Source organism: Lepeophtheirus salmonis, chromosome 8 (assembly GCF_016086655.4).
Source record: "Lepeophtheirus salmonis chromosome 8, UVic_Lsal_1.4, whole genome shotgun sequence".
NCBI lineage: Eukaryota > Metazoa > Arthropoda > Copepoda > Siphonostomatoida > Caligidae > Lepeophtheirus > Lepeophtheirus salmonis.
In genome coordinates, this window is record NC_052138.2 from 2,105,706 (window position 1) to 2,122,072 (window position 16,367).

Here is a 16,367-nt window from a genome sequence, read left to right on the forward strand (position 1 = left end):
CTAAAGATACGCGTCCTTGTTGAACTTTGGAATATAAAGATCCAAAAACATTATAATACTTCATCATGATATGAATAAGAGGAAGCGTCGGTGGTATAATGGTCAGCATAGCTGCCTTCCAAGCAGTTTCTTTTCTTTCTTTCTTTTTGAAATCCTAAAACAATATTTTTCAAATATTTTCAAGAAATTGGAATAGTGGAAAACTTTTCAAAGTCAGGAGGAAAGTTATACATTTTCCACAAGTTGGAGATAACCATAAGTAGAAAAATCAACAGTAACCCAAGAGTGACCAGGAAGGACATCAGTGACGATTTGGAGAATATTTCCATGTTTCAAAGATAACTTTAAGTTAGGTTTTACACCCTTCTTGACTGCAAGAAAATAACATCTCTTAAATGGATTGAGTTAACCAAAAAACATTTCATTAAAGATAACTTCTTTTAGGAATCAATTTTGACTCAAATAAAAAAATCACACAACCAAATAAACCTCTGCAAATCTAAAATATTGTTCAATTTGAATCTTGCTATTACCATCACAAAATTTAGATTTGAATTAGATGAAGAATCTGCGGCGTGCATTTAAGTCCATAGATCCTCGGAGAAATCCATCTTATATTGAATAACTAATTCTGATATGCAAACAGGCTTTTATAATATTCCAGTAAAAATGTGTCAATATTTGAAGGTACGATATAGAAAGCGATTTATGTTAGCTATCGAGGTAATGTCTATAACTATTAATTATAATGGGGTATGTTTTAATGTTATTTTGAAAAAAATAAAACGTTCAATTGGAGTAGTTTTTGTTTAAGTTTACTAAATGAGACAGTTCTTCGAATCTTTCACAACAATTTAAACTATAAAAACTTCCTTCCAAAAATTCGAATATCCTCTTCATTTTTCATCTGCATTCTTTGTTACTTTCCTTTGGGGGTCCTTGGAAACTCCAATTGCAAGAAATAAAAACGAATTTGGAATAATCACAAGGAAATGAGATTTTTATATATGTATTTCTTGTCAACAAAAAGCTCGGTCTGGACCGGCCTCATAGAAAAGTTCGGTCTAGATCCGTTACTAGGAAAAATTCAGTTTAGTTTGGATCCCAATAAAATCTGTCTGGACAAAATTTACATATAAATTTTTTATAACATGACATCATATGTATTATGACGTCATAATATTTTTAAACAGAGATAGACCGAATGAATAATAATCCAGTCGTCTCTCGTGGAATAAGGAATGCGAACATCTCTTGAGATGGATGATCAAGTTCGAAGTATCTTCCTTATTTATTTTTTGAAAAAATAAATGAAAAATCAGTCCAGAGGGTAAGATCCAAAAAAAGACCCATACATCGAGGCCGAAAAAAAATCGGTCCAGAGTCTGAGACTTCGTTCTGGACCGAAAAGTCGGTCCTAATCTAAACTTAAGACCGAACCGAAAAAACATTCGGTGCTGGACCAAGTCTCATCACTAGTAGTTACCATATGTTTTTTGTCAAATTGTTCATATTCCTTGAGTCAGTCGCCGATAAGAGGGGATAAAAAAGCTTGTCTTATTATGACATCAAGGAAATCCTGGGTTTTTATTATTTTTTTTTTTAAACAGGAGGAGGGAAAAAGGAGAATTCCAGTGTTAAAATATGCGTATGTCTCATTAAAAAAGCACTTTCTCAATTTAGTGAAACAGTCTCAATAGGAACTTGATTAAAACTCTGACATCTGTAGGAAAGAAAAAAAACACTGAAGAAAACTACAAATAACTTGTTTAAATATGTCTGAGCGCGCCTCCAAAAATATTACATAACGCTGGTCCATGTGTTAACCTGTATCTTAAATAAGTAAAGAGATGCAAAAATATGGGGTGTACCTGATAACAATTTAAATTTTTCAAAACATGCAAACACAAGTTACAATTAGTTATGTTCTGAAATTTCCTTTTTTTTTTTTTTTTTGGCAAAAATTCATAAAGCTATTACTACAACTGAGACGTGTTTTTGAAGTGTTTCATTTCATAATCAATAATTAATGTTTATATGGTGATTAATACCATTTAAAATATCTTCCAATGTTCAAAACCCCTAGAAACATTCTATAAACAACTGAAAAGAAGTTACTTAAAAGTATATATATTTAAATTTTTCCCCTTCTTCCATCCAAGGCCCATTAGCTCAGTTGGTTAGAGCGTCGTGCTAATAACGCGAAAGTCGCGGGTTCGATCCCCCATGGGCCAAGTCTGTACTTTTTATCTTACATTTTTCTATTATTTTTTTAAAAGTATTATTAATCTCAATTGGTATAATATTTATAATTCATTCATTCTCGAAGCCCTATCGACACCATAGCACAATTTTAGTCCAGAGTGAAAATATGTTTGGGCCATACAATGAAATTAGAAAAATATTTTTTTAAATTTTGTAGAATTACTTTTATCATTGTATTCCAGGCTGGATTGTATTCCTTCATTCCATATCCATATAATATTTCTTCAGAATAGCTTTGGATTTTAGAAATTTATTCCAAAAAAATTTAAGTTTTTGTTAACAGTCGCGGATTTTTGAAGTTTTTTCTAAAAAGTTTAAGTTATTTTGAAGAGTTTTTTTTACAAAAAATTTATTTCTGTAGAATAGATTTTTTTTTTTAAAACTACAAAAACTACTTTTAAAGCTTAATTGGTCGGAATTATCTGCAGATTTACCACATTTAGTATATCTTTCCCTTGAGCCCGTAGATAGAGTCAGTAGATACAGCATGGATCATGTCCTCTCAAACCATGGGATAAACTAACAAAGGATAAAAGAAAAAAACTAAACAAATCCATTAGTCGTCATAACAAACTTAGTTATGAGCTCTAAATAAATTAGCTATTTGGTTTTGATGTCAAGCATACTTGAAATTAACAACTCGCACCAGGCTCCCAACAATGCACTCCAGCTTGGTTGGTGGCTGCACCTCACTGTTATGGTGAAGGGTGGAGTAGGAACGCTATGTGCAAGCTAACCGTGTGCACGAAAAGATTACAAACAATCACGTGATGTTACATTTTCCCACGTGTCATGCGCCAGCAAGACACGTGCACAACCCCTACTCGCGTTTTCCTACTCACAAATCTTTACCCGTAAGAAACAATATTATCACAACACACACTATATAAAATAACCACAAGAATATATACTCATATGAGTAATTACTTAATAATTGGAGCTCTGTTACACCCCTGTTACAACAGCTGCTCCAGACAGGTATATAGATGCAAAATAAGATGTACGACAAGAAACAATAGAAAATGAAATAGTCTAGCATCAATTCTTTTTAATTTATTAATTAATGAGCTTAAATAAGTTTAGATATGATACAATAAAAGGGAAAATATGTGGTCGTCATGATAGTAAAATCGAATCAAATGTATTTTTTTAGCAAGGATTATTTTCTCCCACGAACAAACAATACTAGAAAGGGCAACTTTTCTTTTTTTTACACTTTGAAAATAATATTTAAATTACCTTGATTCCCAATGATTACAAAAATCATGCAGTAGAATGAAAAATTATAGTTTAATTGTGGTTGTTGTTTTTTCGGCAAGATGTACAAAAATAAGAATTTAAATAAATCAATCAATCAAAACGCTACATTACAAAATTAATTATTCAAAAAATAGAAGGTGGCAAGGGCTGGATAGATGTAATGCATATTTATGTTTTCAACAACCCACTTTGATGGAAGGATATTCATTACATTTCCACCAGGATGTAGTAGGTAGAAGAAAAATTAGATAGTTCAAATGTTGTTGGACTCTGCCTCTTGGATTAAATTGTGCGAACCAAAAAGTCATGATCCGCTCTTGGACTAAGACGTTCAGATCCTCGTTTCACTGCTCGTACCAGATAATCATGTTTTTTGGGTCGATTTAAACGGAAGTAAGGCCAATTATGCGTGAAGATACTAAATGGGCTTTGCCTATATTCATTCGAATACATGGATCCAACGCTATAAACAGTAAAAAGATTCATATGACATATTTTATTTTGTATTATTTTATTAATGCTTTAAATAACTCCAGAATTTAGAAAGACTTGTACGAAAGACAACATAATAATTAGAAATATGGTCCTTCTTCAACCATAATAAAGATACTTACTAAGACTAACTCGCTAATCCTCTTCCTAATTCCCGGTTTTTAAGTTCGAATTCAACAAACATCCTCTCCTTTTCCGTTAGTACACTATTTTTTTATTTTTAAGAGAATAGTTATGGATTCAGAATTTTTTTTTTCCAAAAATTTAATTGTCTCTGAATACCTTGGGATTTATTTCCGAAAATTAAAAGAATTGAAATTTCTTTCGAAAAAGTTTTATTTGAAATTTAATTTAAGTAATTTATTTCTCAAAATTTTGTGTACAACTTTGGATATTTTTGTTAAAAAACATAATTTTTTAGCATAGTTATGGATTTTTGATATTTTTTTTGAAGAAAATTTTAATTTTTCAATTTTTTTTTTAATAAAATTGTATTTTTCATATTATTTTGTCAAAAAAAAATACCAAAAACCAAGCCCCTCTGCCAAAAAAAAGAAGATATATATAACCCTACGGAGGCCCCTATTTACAGAGATCCAAAATGGAAGTAAAAAAAAAGAAGAAATCCTATACATTTCTTCAGTATCACTGCGACGAAGGTGTAAAGGCGGCCAAAAAAAGTGATGTTTAAGGAACAAATACAGTAACGGAGCAAAGAAATGGTTCCAATGATTCCGTTCTGGTAATATGGACGGCAAAAATGTCAATAAAATAATGGAAATTGTCGAGTTGGACCGGCATATGCGTATTTATTCCATTGCCCAGAAACTAAATATTAGCCAGAAAATCTGCATCCAAATATCCTAACTATCTTAATTTTATTGTTAAAATAAAGCAACAAAACGCTTAAAACTTTTGACTTCACCTATTATTGAAAAATATTCAAAAAGTTGGCTTCTTTATTAGCTTTTAGATGAAAGGTTCCGAAATAGAGTCCATTAAAACAACGCGCACTGTGAAGGAAAATGCCTCTTTAATAATGATCTCAGTCACTTGCAAATGACTGTTTAATATAATAATTTGTAACTTTCTTATACAAGGCTCATATGTTTGTATAATATATAATATATTATGGGTATTTGTTTAGTAACAAACTTTTACTTCTAGGAAAAGGGCTAAAGGCGTCTCTTTTCATTAATTATACCAACATAATATGGATATATTAATAAATATAATTACATATAGTTTCGTAATTTGTGAGAATTAGTTTATTAAAAGAAGATATTTGTTATTACTTTGGCAAAAAAAGAGCAAATTATATGAGTCATTGAAGACTTTTGATTCATTTAAGGACTATGCATGAACCAGGAATGGATCGTGAAGAGATACCGTGCACATTAATTATAAAGCTTTTATTTATATGAATCTTTATAATTATGCTGTAATTCGATTTGACATATTTATAATTCTACAGGTAATCGATCTATGTTTTTGATATCCATAGCGTAATATACTAGTATACTGAATGCCTCCTAGCGTACCATACGTTATTTTGGCAAATATGGATCACGTAGTCTTTGTTTCGCCAATTCATTGGAATAGATACTTTATTTGTAGCAGCAGAGTATTTATGTATGGGATGGAGAAGGGGAGAAAAGGTCTTTAAGATTACACCTATAACTCACCAAAGTTAATAGATATACAAGGTTAGACCTAGTGTTGAGACTCGGTCCAGCATATATTATGAGATACCTTTTTTTTCTAGATTAACTGCCATTCATTTTTTTGAAAAAACCTCAAAAGTACACCATAAGCTCTAGAACAAATACTATATACATATAAGAGACGGCGGGATCAAAGTCAATCCGTGCTATCTCTGTTTAAACTTTGTATAACGTCATTGTACTCGAAAATATGTTATAAACAATTTATCTGTAAAATCGGTCTAGACCGAATTTTTCCTTTGGACCGATCCAGAGGGAATTTTTATATGAGACCGGTACATAACTAGCTTTTTTGTTGGAGAGAACTAATTTGGTCGTCGTATGAATTTAACTTCTCCCTCTGAAGTTATCACCTATTTTTGATGTAAAATGTCTTAAAAATCCATATTAAAATAAATTTATATGAATTTAAATATAATTATCACATCACAGGCGAAATCTACTCTTCCTTTTGGAGAGGAAGGAACTGCTCAATGGTTAAATCAAACTTTTGGATAAGATAAAAGTTCGAGGACAACTTTTTTTTCACTTAAGACGTAGCTCCGTGTCATCGCGTGCAGTTAAGACTCTGGCCTTCCTGAGAGTCGACTCAGTACGGACCACCCTCCTCTCCAGACACAAAACCCTTGGACTACTTTATCTAGGCTTGTCTGGAGCAGAGGATGTGTGCTACTTCTCACAGGATTGTCCAGTCTCTAGAGGCTTCCTTCAAGAAGGAGTGGACCAAGCTCGAGTGTAACTCCATAGAAGGTATGCAAAGGATATAGGCCTTGTATTGAGGCAATTATTAGAGCTGAGGGCTCACATATTGAATAAAAGTTGTACCGAACACACACTTTTCAGATGATTTAGTCAAATAAATGTCCAGATAAAATCTCTCGTTTAAATTTTACACTACATAGATGAGATCAACCCTGTACGTTAGGAATGATTTTGTATCAAAATATCGAATTCTCAGGATTTTATAAATGAAACAGTTATTGATTTTATAAATTATATATTCAAACTTTGTTTATCTCAAGTGTTAAGAGGTTACGATTCGTTTTGTGTTCATTCTCTTTTTGTCTACTTTTAGCTGAGGCAAAACAATTTATTAGAAAGAACAGTGGAACATTTTCTATCTGGCAGCCTCTTATAGACTTAATCACCAAACTTGAAATGGGAAATGTTCCTCAAGGATACAAAGATTGGCTTAAAACGTATACAGATAATTATTTTATACTTTTATCTGCAGATATTATTGGAGGTGAACAAGAATATGAAATACTAGCAAAGGGTTACTCGGAGTTGCTGGGCCCAAGGAGGGAGCGGGAAATAATATTGACAATGGTCTATTCTATCTCTTCAATATTTATACCCCTTCGTACGGGCGAGCGTTAGGGCAATATAGCGCCTGTATATTCTATTTATAAGAAATTTATTATCATGAACTAAAAAAAAAAAATGTTTTATAAACTTCAAATAATATACTAAGATATATGCATTAAAAAAAATTTCTAGATGAGAGGTCCATCTTTTCAAAAAATTGCCAAATGGACATACGCAAAAAAAATGTTTTGCACTAATTTTACAAGAAAGTAATTAATAGCATTGACGGGGATTGTAAAGAGGAACACCAATCTACCAGGATATTTTTCGTACATGCAAAATCAAAAAAAGTTATAGAAAATAATGTTGTCGAAAAAATAACTCTCGATAATTGGTTCATTTTGCAAATATTGCAAATATTATATTCTAAAATGTTCCAGAAATTGAGAATACTAAATTGATTGATGAGAGTTTAGTCATATAATTAATGTCAAAAATGTATCATTTTGTGGTATTTCTTCTTAAAAATTAACGTTTGATGAAAAAAAAAAAAGAGAACAAATATTCAGAAAATGAAGAATATTTCAGTGTAAATCAATTTAAGAGAACCACGCATGCAAAGTTTTAGTCTCCTAGGCCAACGGTGTGGATATCCATAAAGGACACATACCCACACAAACTGTACTATATATAAAACGTTTGTTCCACTAAAATCTGAGCACTTACTAATTCAATCATTTATGAAAATTAAGTGATGGAAATTAATTCATATTTCCATATATTAAAGCATAAACAATTAGTTACAAAACAAGGCAAACCTAACACTTGAATACTATCGACGAATTTCCATTTGCACACTCCAAGAAGTTGGGTGTCTCCAAGACCACTGTCTACACTATCAGCAAGTCCAAAACATTGGGCTGAAAGAGCCTTCTGAGGATGGAGAGGCCACTTTTGACACCAGCAATGAAAGAACCAATCTTCTCTGTTGCAAGATTCTTTTAAATGAGTCTATTGAGTTCTTTTGAACTCTTTGCTGACACTTTTGACCCCTGCAGCCCTGTTCTAAAGCCCCTTGACTACACATTTTGGGTGCATGTCGAGGGAAAGGGAAAGGCCTATTTATAGTATTCATTTTGTTGAAATTCTATTGTTAATTAATAAATTATATCTTGTTGAAGTTTAACATCCAAAGTGTGCAGATTTTAATAGACCACTCAGTAATTTATAATGATCAGCGGATATTATTGAGGTGAAAAGAATAAGATATATATATAAGGTGAGTTGTGTCGTTAGTCTGTAAACTGTTATTATTTTCTTGGGATTTCAGAGTTTGTTCTTGGTATTTGAATGGGGGGGAATCAGGAACTATTCTGAGTGGCCTCCCCCATTATAAAAATTTAAAACATTCTTTGAAATCAGAAGTTGTTGAATACTCAAAAATTTAACTAAGTACCATCTTCCGAAAATACCCTAGGGAAGTCACGGATTGTTATAAATAATAATGCATAAAAACTTACGAATTCATAAGGTCGTTCACTTTTGGACTCAGAGTCTCAATCCCTTCTTCGAGATTATTGTTTTCGTTATTGCTGTTACTAATATCGGTAAAAATATTAGAATGACGAACGTTTTGATAGGGAGAAACCATGGCGGAGTACGGCAAACCATTACTATCTATGAGAAAAAAAAATGAGAGAGGAAAATAAATTCATAATTACCCAGATTATTAAGAATAATGATGATATGACAAGAAAATTGATTTTTTAATAAAAGAAATGGAAAAATGGGAATCAATATCAATAAACGTCTTAAAAATATAATTCAATGCTGTAGGTGATTTATAAAATAAAATTTAAAGAATAAAATGAGCTACAATTATAAGTTGACTGGAGCTCTGGGAATTGTCAAAATCAATCCCTTTTTCTTTCAAAAAAATTATTTTTTGGTATATTTGTTGGTTAATTTGATAAAGTGCCTTATTCCATAACAATATCAATCTTAAAACACAAGATACAAATCCATAGATATGTGGTTTTTCAACACAAAACCAAGCTGAATTTTCTCAAAATTGAGTCGACATTACATTTGTATTCCTTGACGAATTATGATTCAGTTATATCAAGAAAGCCTGTAGATTCATCCATTGAAGGACCCGCAAATTGGAAATAAAAGTAGATAAAATCCATCGGTACTCCATGAAATAATTAAAAATGAATGGATTTTATAGTGTCTTAAATTAGATATCAATAATTATCAAACCAGGATTATTCATGAAAAATGGATTTATAAAACTAAACTATTAAAAACATATATATTTCAAATTTAGGCCAAATCTACTTTTTCAAATCCAAACTGCTTAAAAAGAGTCCAATATAGCAACCCTGTTCAGGGGCGTCCGCAGGATTTTATTTTTTGAAAAAGGGAATTCTTTTTATAATTTTTTTCCCCCAGAGGTATAATTTTTCAAAAAATACATACTACTTAAAGTGAGAATGAGTAGTGGACCCCACTAAAACATTAAGCAGGCTGCAACGTGTTGGACAACCCTTCTTTACCCAACATTATTATATATTTGAATCGAAAACCTATTGTTAGGTCGATTTTTGGTAGAGCAACGGACAAAGTAGGTAAAACTATGCCTCATTGTCCCATAGACTCTTGTCTATTGTCAGTATCATTTGTTTCGAGTCTTTGAGTGGTTTTTTGGTAGAGTATCGAGCAAAGAGAGTAAGCGGAACTGTGAAATCATACTCATCAAAATCCCCAAACAAATATACAGACAATAAGGTATGTTCCATAGGCAATTAGGCATAGTTCTACAATCCCGTTAATCCACTAAAAATTGACCTAGTATTGACGGAAAAATGTCCATATTTACTCCTTCTTTTTTAAATTTCAAGTGTTATTTAGTAACAAAAAAACACAACCAACTATCCATATTATAATACAATACCCACCACTGCCTTGCTCCTGACGAATATTGTACGGAAGACTCCCAAACGCACCAGCAATAAGATAACAACAGACTCCCAATCCAATTGATAAAAAAGAGCGTGGCCCATTCATGACTTCTTAGCAAGAGGAAGGTACAAAGTCAAGTGAGGATTTGAAGAAGATTTTTGAGGTCTATATACCTATCTATATCAGTATGTTTGTGATATATTATTATTAATAATATCAGTAATAATCAATAGAGAGAAAGAGAGAGAAAAGTTGTCATCTTTGGCATTACTTAGACATTTTTTATTATAGATATTTTTTTTTATGATTGATGATAGCATGTCATCGAGGTAGTTCACTATTAGTATACCACTATATATATAAAGGTATACTAATAGCAATAATATTTGATTAGCAATAATAGATATCCCCCAAATATTAATTAATCTATTTAATAATGAAGGCCATTTAAGAATAGGTATCAATATATGTACTTTGTAATGTCATACACAAATACACACCCCCTTGGATACACGCTTTGGTAGATCCAACTACCCAGTCGAATATTGAGCGAAAAATGAGCTGCGTTCATGCTGAGGGTGCCCAGACGCAAGATTAAATTATCACAGGGGAGAAATCCTTGAAAGGCGTTTATTTTGCAGAGGGATTTCTAAAAGAGGGGCTCCAAAAGGTTATACAGAAAAAATGTCTTCTTTTGCAACAATGAGCAAAAAAAAAAAAAACGGGATTTTTTTTTTTAAATAAGCACCCAAAATATCAAAATTGAGCAATTTGTATTTAAATAAAATTACAATTATATAAAAAGGAATCTCATTATCACCACGAATGATATTACGGTCAACCTTTGCATCAATGTAAAATCAATTTGGGACAAATATATTATCTCAATCTGGATCCCTCACACATCTGATCATGTAATTCATAACCCTGATAGTATCATATATAAATTTTACCTCCAAAAAGAGAGCCTCGTGGAAGAAGGTTTTAGCAGGTATATTTCCCAGCGAAAAATATCATTAAATAATCATCAAAAACTATTGTGAAATCTAACTATAGCCCAAACTTTCTAAATTTTTTAATACCATTTTAGAAAAATGAGCCATTTTCAGACAAAAAGGGGCAAAATGAGCTCTTTTTCCAAAGAAAAATAGGTCAAAATGAACTATTTTTAAGTGATTGAGCGATCGCTGACAAATCCTAAGTCTAGCCATAGGGCTCTGCAGAAATATACTATAATCAAAAGATTAGGAATTACTCATAAAGTAGTTCATTTATTTGCTCTTAGTTTTTTTTTAGTCTTCAAAAATATATTTAACTAAATGATCAAGTCTAAAAATAAATGTCAAAGCAAAAACCACATGATCAATTTGAAGGGGCGTCCGCAGGTGCTTTTTACTAGAAAATGTAATATTTGAAATTGAATTGAATTTTTGAAATTTAAAGCCCCTTCCCCCAGTGGTAGCGACGCCCCTCCCTGACGGTAAAATATAATAAACTACGCAATATCACACGAGGTATCGATGAAAAATGATAAAAGTGACATCTTGTGAAGAAAAAAATGTGTTTGCCCAACCAAATACATTCCTTGACCAAATTGCTCACGTTTAAAAAAATTGAAGGAATGAACTCTAAGAAATGAAGCCTCAAATACTTAAAGGTGTATAAAACACGTCATACAAAGCAGGAGAGGCTTTTTCTATTTGGTAATCTGAATATGTTTTTTCATTTTCCGTGAGGACTCATAAATTAGAAAATTTTAGAAACCGTTTCCACTTGTGCAATTTTTATGGCAAAATTTTGAAGCAAAAGTTGGTTATTTAACCATTTTCTACACCTTTTTATTCAGTATGTCTCCCTCCATTCCGAATGATGGCTTCGATACGGGGATGCCATGAAGTAAAGCTGGCCTTGATGAAGTCCGAAGACAAGTTGTTCCACTCCTCCCTGATCACGGCCTTCAGGGCACACATATTTGGGTAAAAAGTCCCGATCGTCTTGCTCTCTAAGACCAACCAAACAAAAAAGTCCAGAGGGTTCACGTTGGGGGAAGACGAAGGCTAGAATTTTGACCGCCATGTTCTAACTGCAGTAATGCTGCACCTAATTGGACGTGTGTGCCGGGGCACCGCCTTGGGCAAACATATAGTTGTCCCTGTGCAACGTGTTCTTCAATCATGGCAAGACATGGTACCTCAGGATCTCATTGAAGACGTCTGTGTTGACATTTCGTTGGCATTGAAGAAGTGGGGAGGCATCTTGATGCCCTCAGACACCATGATGCCGAGGGCCATGACCTGAGATGAATATTAGGTCCTGAAGGTTCCCTGGACCTGAGCTCTTGATTCAGCCAAGAAGTAATACTTTCTCCGGAGATCGAATTGTGCGGTGAGGAGATCGGGCATACTCTGCGTTTTAGTTATTGCTCAGACATTTTTGATCACAAAAAAACAAAAACAACCTCAAATCGTAGCTTTTTTTCAGCTCTTTCGAAAGGCGCCAAGTTCAAAATTGTAAGATTTTTAGATCTGAGGCTAGAAGAGGATTCTAATTTTTGAGTCCTCATCCTTTATGTAATTATTCCATCATTTATGAAGATTGAACATCTAAGTTTAAAGTAATAACTAGTGCATGTGCTTATGAAAGATGAAGAGTAACCATGAGGGTTTGCTCCTCCAGAGTTATAAGTGTAAGTTCTTCTTGGACTTGGTGTAGATTTGATCGACATCGGAGTAATTACAGCAAAAAGATCCATGTTATACACGGAGTGGGGTTTTGTGCTTATTTCCTTCTTCTCACGAAAGCTTGGAGCTGATCAAATGAAACACCATGTCAACTAAGGTGCTCTCCGCTCAAACATTCTTCAAAATATCTTGATGCCCACGTTCATTTTGACTCAACTCTAGTTATACAGGGTAGCCCATCAAAATCTGAACACTTACTAATTCAATAATTAATTAAGGTTGAGTAATTAAAATAAATTCATATTTTGATATATTATAGCATCAACAATTAGTTACAAAATACAACAAATCTGAACTCTCTACCTTAGATACAGGTCAAGAAAATGACACTTGAACGTGATCCACGAATTTCCATTTGTGCACTACAAGCAGTGGGGAGTCTAATTAATAAATTGTATCTTGTTGAAGTTTAAAATTCAAAGTGTTTAGATTTTAATGGACCACTTGGTTATATTTATTGATGCAGGAATATGTTTTAGCTAGTAACTACAGTTGTGGTTCTCTTGAAGGGAGACAAAATAGCAAAATACTCCCATTAGCGGACAAAAAAGTACAATTTTCATCTGGTGATCACGTGGGTCCATGTTTCGCTACTTGGTTCAAGGCTTTAGTACTATATTGTGTGTGATTTTAAGGAGTAAGGGAGAACTCACCTAATCCAGGGGTAAAACTATAGGCATAATGCATGAAAAACTAAGGAGCAAAATCTATTTATTTTTTTTTTTTGCATTTGAACAACTCGTAAATTCAATGCTAATAATATTATTATATATATGTGATATCTTTTTAATATGATTTTCTTGTTTTCAATCATGTCAAAACTTTTTTTTATTATGATTAAAGAAACAAAAAAACATACAGGGATATGTAATGCGTATTCATATTACTTACATATTATAGATATAAGTACATTATCATTTTTTATTATGTGTTAAAATAAGATATTCATTTTTTTCTTCAACAAAATCTTACTCAAATACCGAGTGGAAACTTGAGAACTACCTACACATCGTGTTTCTTAAGCACCTTCTGCTTTTTGAATTTCTTAAGTCGGAGAAGAAGTATCATCGATGCGAGATTTAAGGCTTAGGGCATCAACTCTTCTTCATGCCGGTCACACTCCAATTAGAGGTGGCCAGGCTGACGGGAATGGCTCGTAAGACCATCTGCATTGCTCAGAAAAGGCAACGACACCATAGAGAACCATGAGGACTCCATAAAAATGCCCATCATCAATGCGAGTTGTTTCTTAGGGAGTGATAATTTCTATAACAATTTCCTTCAATGGAACGACGTAGCTCAATGGATATCACATCCGGTAGATATTATTCTCTTCAACTCAATGTGCGTAGTTTTGCACCCTGCTCGTTCCCCCAGAAGGAAATATACTTTATTTATAAGGTCTTCAAAATAACATTCCTACGTCAGATGGAATAAATTTAATACTATAATGTTTACTTAGTGCAACACAACCATCTGACCCATTAAAGGAACATTAAAAAAACCTACCCCCTCCAGACGTCCATGCATATATGTTATTGCAAAAATATATCTTCTCAGGGATAATTAATTGAAGGCTCAAAATGGGGTTCCCTCCCCTTCAAGTAATTTGTAATGCACTTTTGCATGCATTTGCGTAAAATGAGCCCATTTAATTCAATTTATATATATTTAGAATAGAAAATATCTATTAATAGCTGCACACGAGCTCCTTGATTAATTGATTATACATTTTTATTCCGATTAACACCAAAGATAGGAAATAATGCTTACTTCAGATGGAGAAGTGAATGCCCGATTACATAATAAATAAAAAGAAGAAGGAGAACACACGACAGCTGTTCTCCTTTGTCTAATTTTTAAAGTTAATTTTTGCATAACAAACATGTCAACTTTATCTATGGGAGAGATATGGATTATGTTATTTGCAAACCAATACTTTTTTGACGAGTAAGGGTATAAATATCAATTTAATATAGTACCATTTTATATTCATTGTGTCCCAGATCAACTTACTATAGAACACCGTGTATATGGAACAGCTATAGTAAATTATTATATATGGACTCATAGCTTTTCATAGGATTTCAAAATCACTCAAGTTTAAACGTATAAATAAATCCTGTCAATTAGTCTTAGAAAAAAAAATTAATCTTTTTTTCTAATTTAGTGGACAAATTGACTTTATCAGATTAAAGGGAACAAAAAAAAAGATTAACTGCAAGTGCTTTCTAAAAGTTGCATTGCTTTTATACTTGTTTTCGAAGTGATGTGGGTCACACTATATTTTACTAGGCTGCAATGTGCATCACATGTGGGTTACAGTAAAAAAAAATTATTAGTTTCAAAAATTGATCTTTTTTGGTGCAATGTGGATATATAACACATGTAAACCTACGCTGTTTATTGCGTCATGTTATAGAGAATATCAGTGTACCTGCTCTCACGACCATAGCTTAAGGCTAACTGAAGATATGGAAACAACTATGAGTCCCAGTTCAGGATTATACGAGGCTGAACCTATCGCAGGGGCGTCTGCAGTATTATATGGGGGAGGGGGCTGGGTTTTTGGATCTTTTTTTTGAAAAAAATACAAAAATTAAATTTAAAACAAAATTCAAATATTACATTTTCTCAAAAAAAAAATCAAAAATCAATAGGTATTTAAAAAAAATTAAACTTTTTGGAAACAAATTTCTTGAATAAAATTTCACATATTAAACTTCTTTGAACAAAAATTTCAAAAATTCACAGCTGTTCAATGTTCACGAAAAATTACATTTTTTGGAAACAAATTTCAAATATTAAATTTTTTGAGGAAAAAATTTCAAAAATCCACAGCTATTCTTAATAAATAGCATTTTTTTGGGAAATCAATTCAAAAATTATATTTCAAATATTAAAATTTTTGGGAAAATTATTTCAAAAATCCAGAGCTATTCACAGAAAGTTAAATTTTTGAAAAAAAAAATTGAAAAATTAAATTTTCTATATAATACAAAAATTCTTCTTTTTTTTTTGAGGGGGGTGTAGAGTTCCCCTCCAGTTTTTTGTGTGTTTCCTCTAAAGGTGCCTCTTTTGAACCTATAAATTTGTAATTTAGTTTTTTGTTTTTCAGGTACAAAAAAAAATGGATCTGCAATGAAATATTGGATTCGTAAATTAAAGAAAGTTTATAGAAATTTGTTTATCAATTTAACACATAAAAATTTATTTTTGACTGAAATATCTGTCATTGTCTGAATATTTTATCATCCTTTTTCATCAAACATCAAATTTCAAATTTTAAGAAGATATGTCACAAAACAATACCTTTTTGACATTAAATTAGAAACTTTGGAGTGAACAATGCTGTATTTTCAATTTTAGCAACATTTTATTAAATAATTTGAAACATTTATCTAGGTTCCTTTTTTCGACGACATTATTCTCAATAACTTTTTGTTTTTGCAATTAAAAAAAAAATCCCGATAGGTCTGTGTTCCTCTGTACAATGCCAATAAATGATATTCACTTTTTTTTAAAGAAAGAAAATGATGACCTTGGAAAAGAAATGCTTCTTGCGAATTAAAATTCTTTATTTATTTAATGCAACTTTCAAGCATCAATCCGT

At 32.1% G+C, this 16,367-nt stretch overlaps 1 protein-coding gene across 1 annotated transcript; it reads right to left on the reverse strand.

The window, feature by feature from the left end:
- Positions 1-3,303: 3,303 nt before the first annotated feature.
- Positions 3,304-10,200, reverse strand: LOC121122853 (uncharacterized). The gene is made up of 3 exons (XM_040717915.2): positions 10,010-10,200; positions 8,570-8,726; positions 3,304-3,988 (listed from the first exon to the last, which is right to left on the reverse strand). Exons 1-3 carry the CDS (start codon positions 10,116-10,118, stop codon positions 3,808-3,810), a joined length of 447 nt encoding a protein of 148 aa, XP_040573849.1. The 5' UTR covers positions 10,119-10,200; the 3' UTR covers positions 3,304-3,807.
- Positions 10,201-16,367: the final 6,167 nt, after the last annotated feature.

What these genes read in the sequence shown, in the direction of transcription:
- LOC121122853 (XM_040717915.2), bottom strand. Translation starts at nt 10,118, where the DNA reads ATGAATGGGCCACGCTCTTTTTTATCAATTGGATTGGGAGTCTGTTGT. An exon ending in TCGTCAGGAGCAAGGCAGTG is followed by an intron (nt 8,727 to 10,009) that starts GTGGGTATTGTA and finishes TTTTTCTCATAG; the next exon opens with ATAGTAATGGTTTGCCGTAC. An exon ending in GTGAACGACCTTATGAATTC is followed by an intron (nt 3,989 to 8,569) that starts GTAAGTTTTTAT and finishes TACTGTTTATAG; the next exon opens with CGTTGGATCCATGTATTCGA.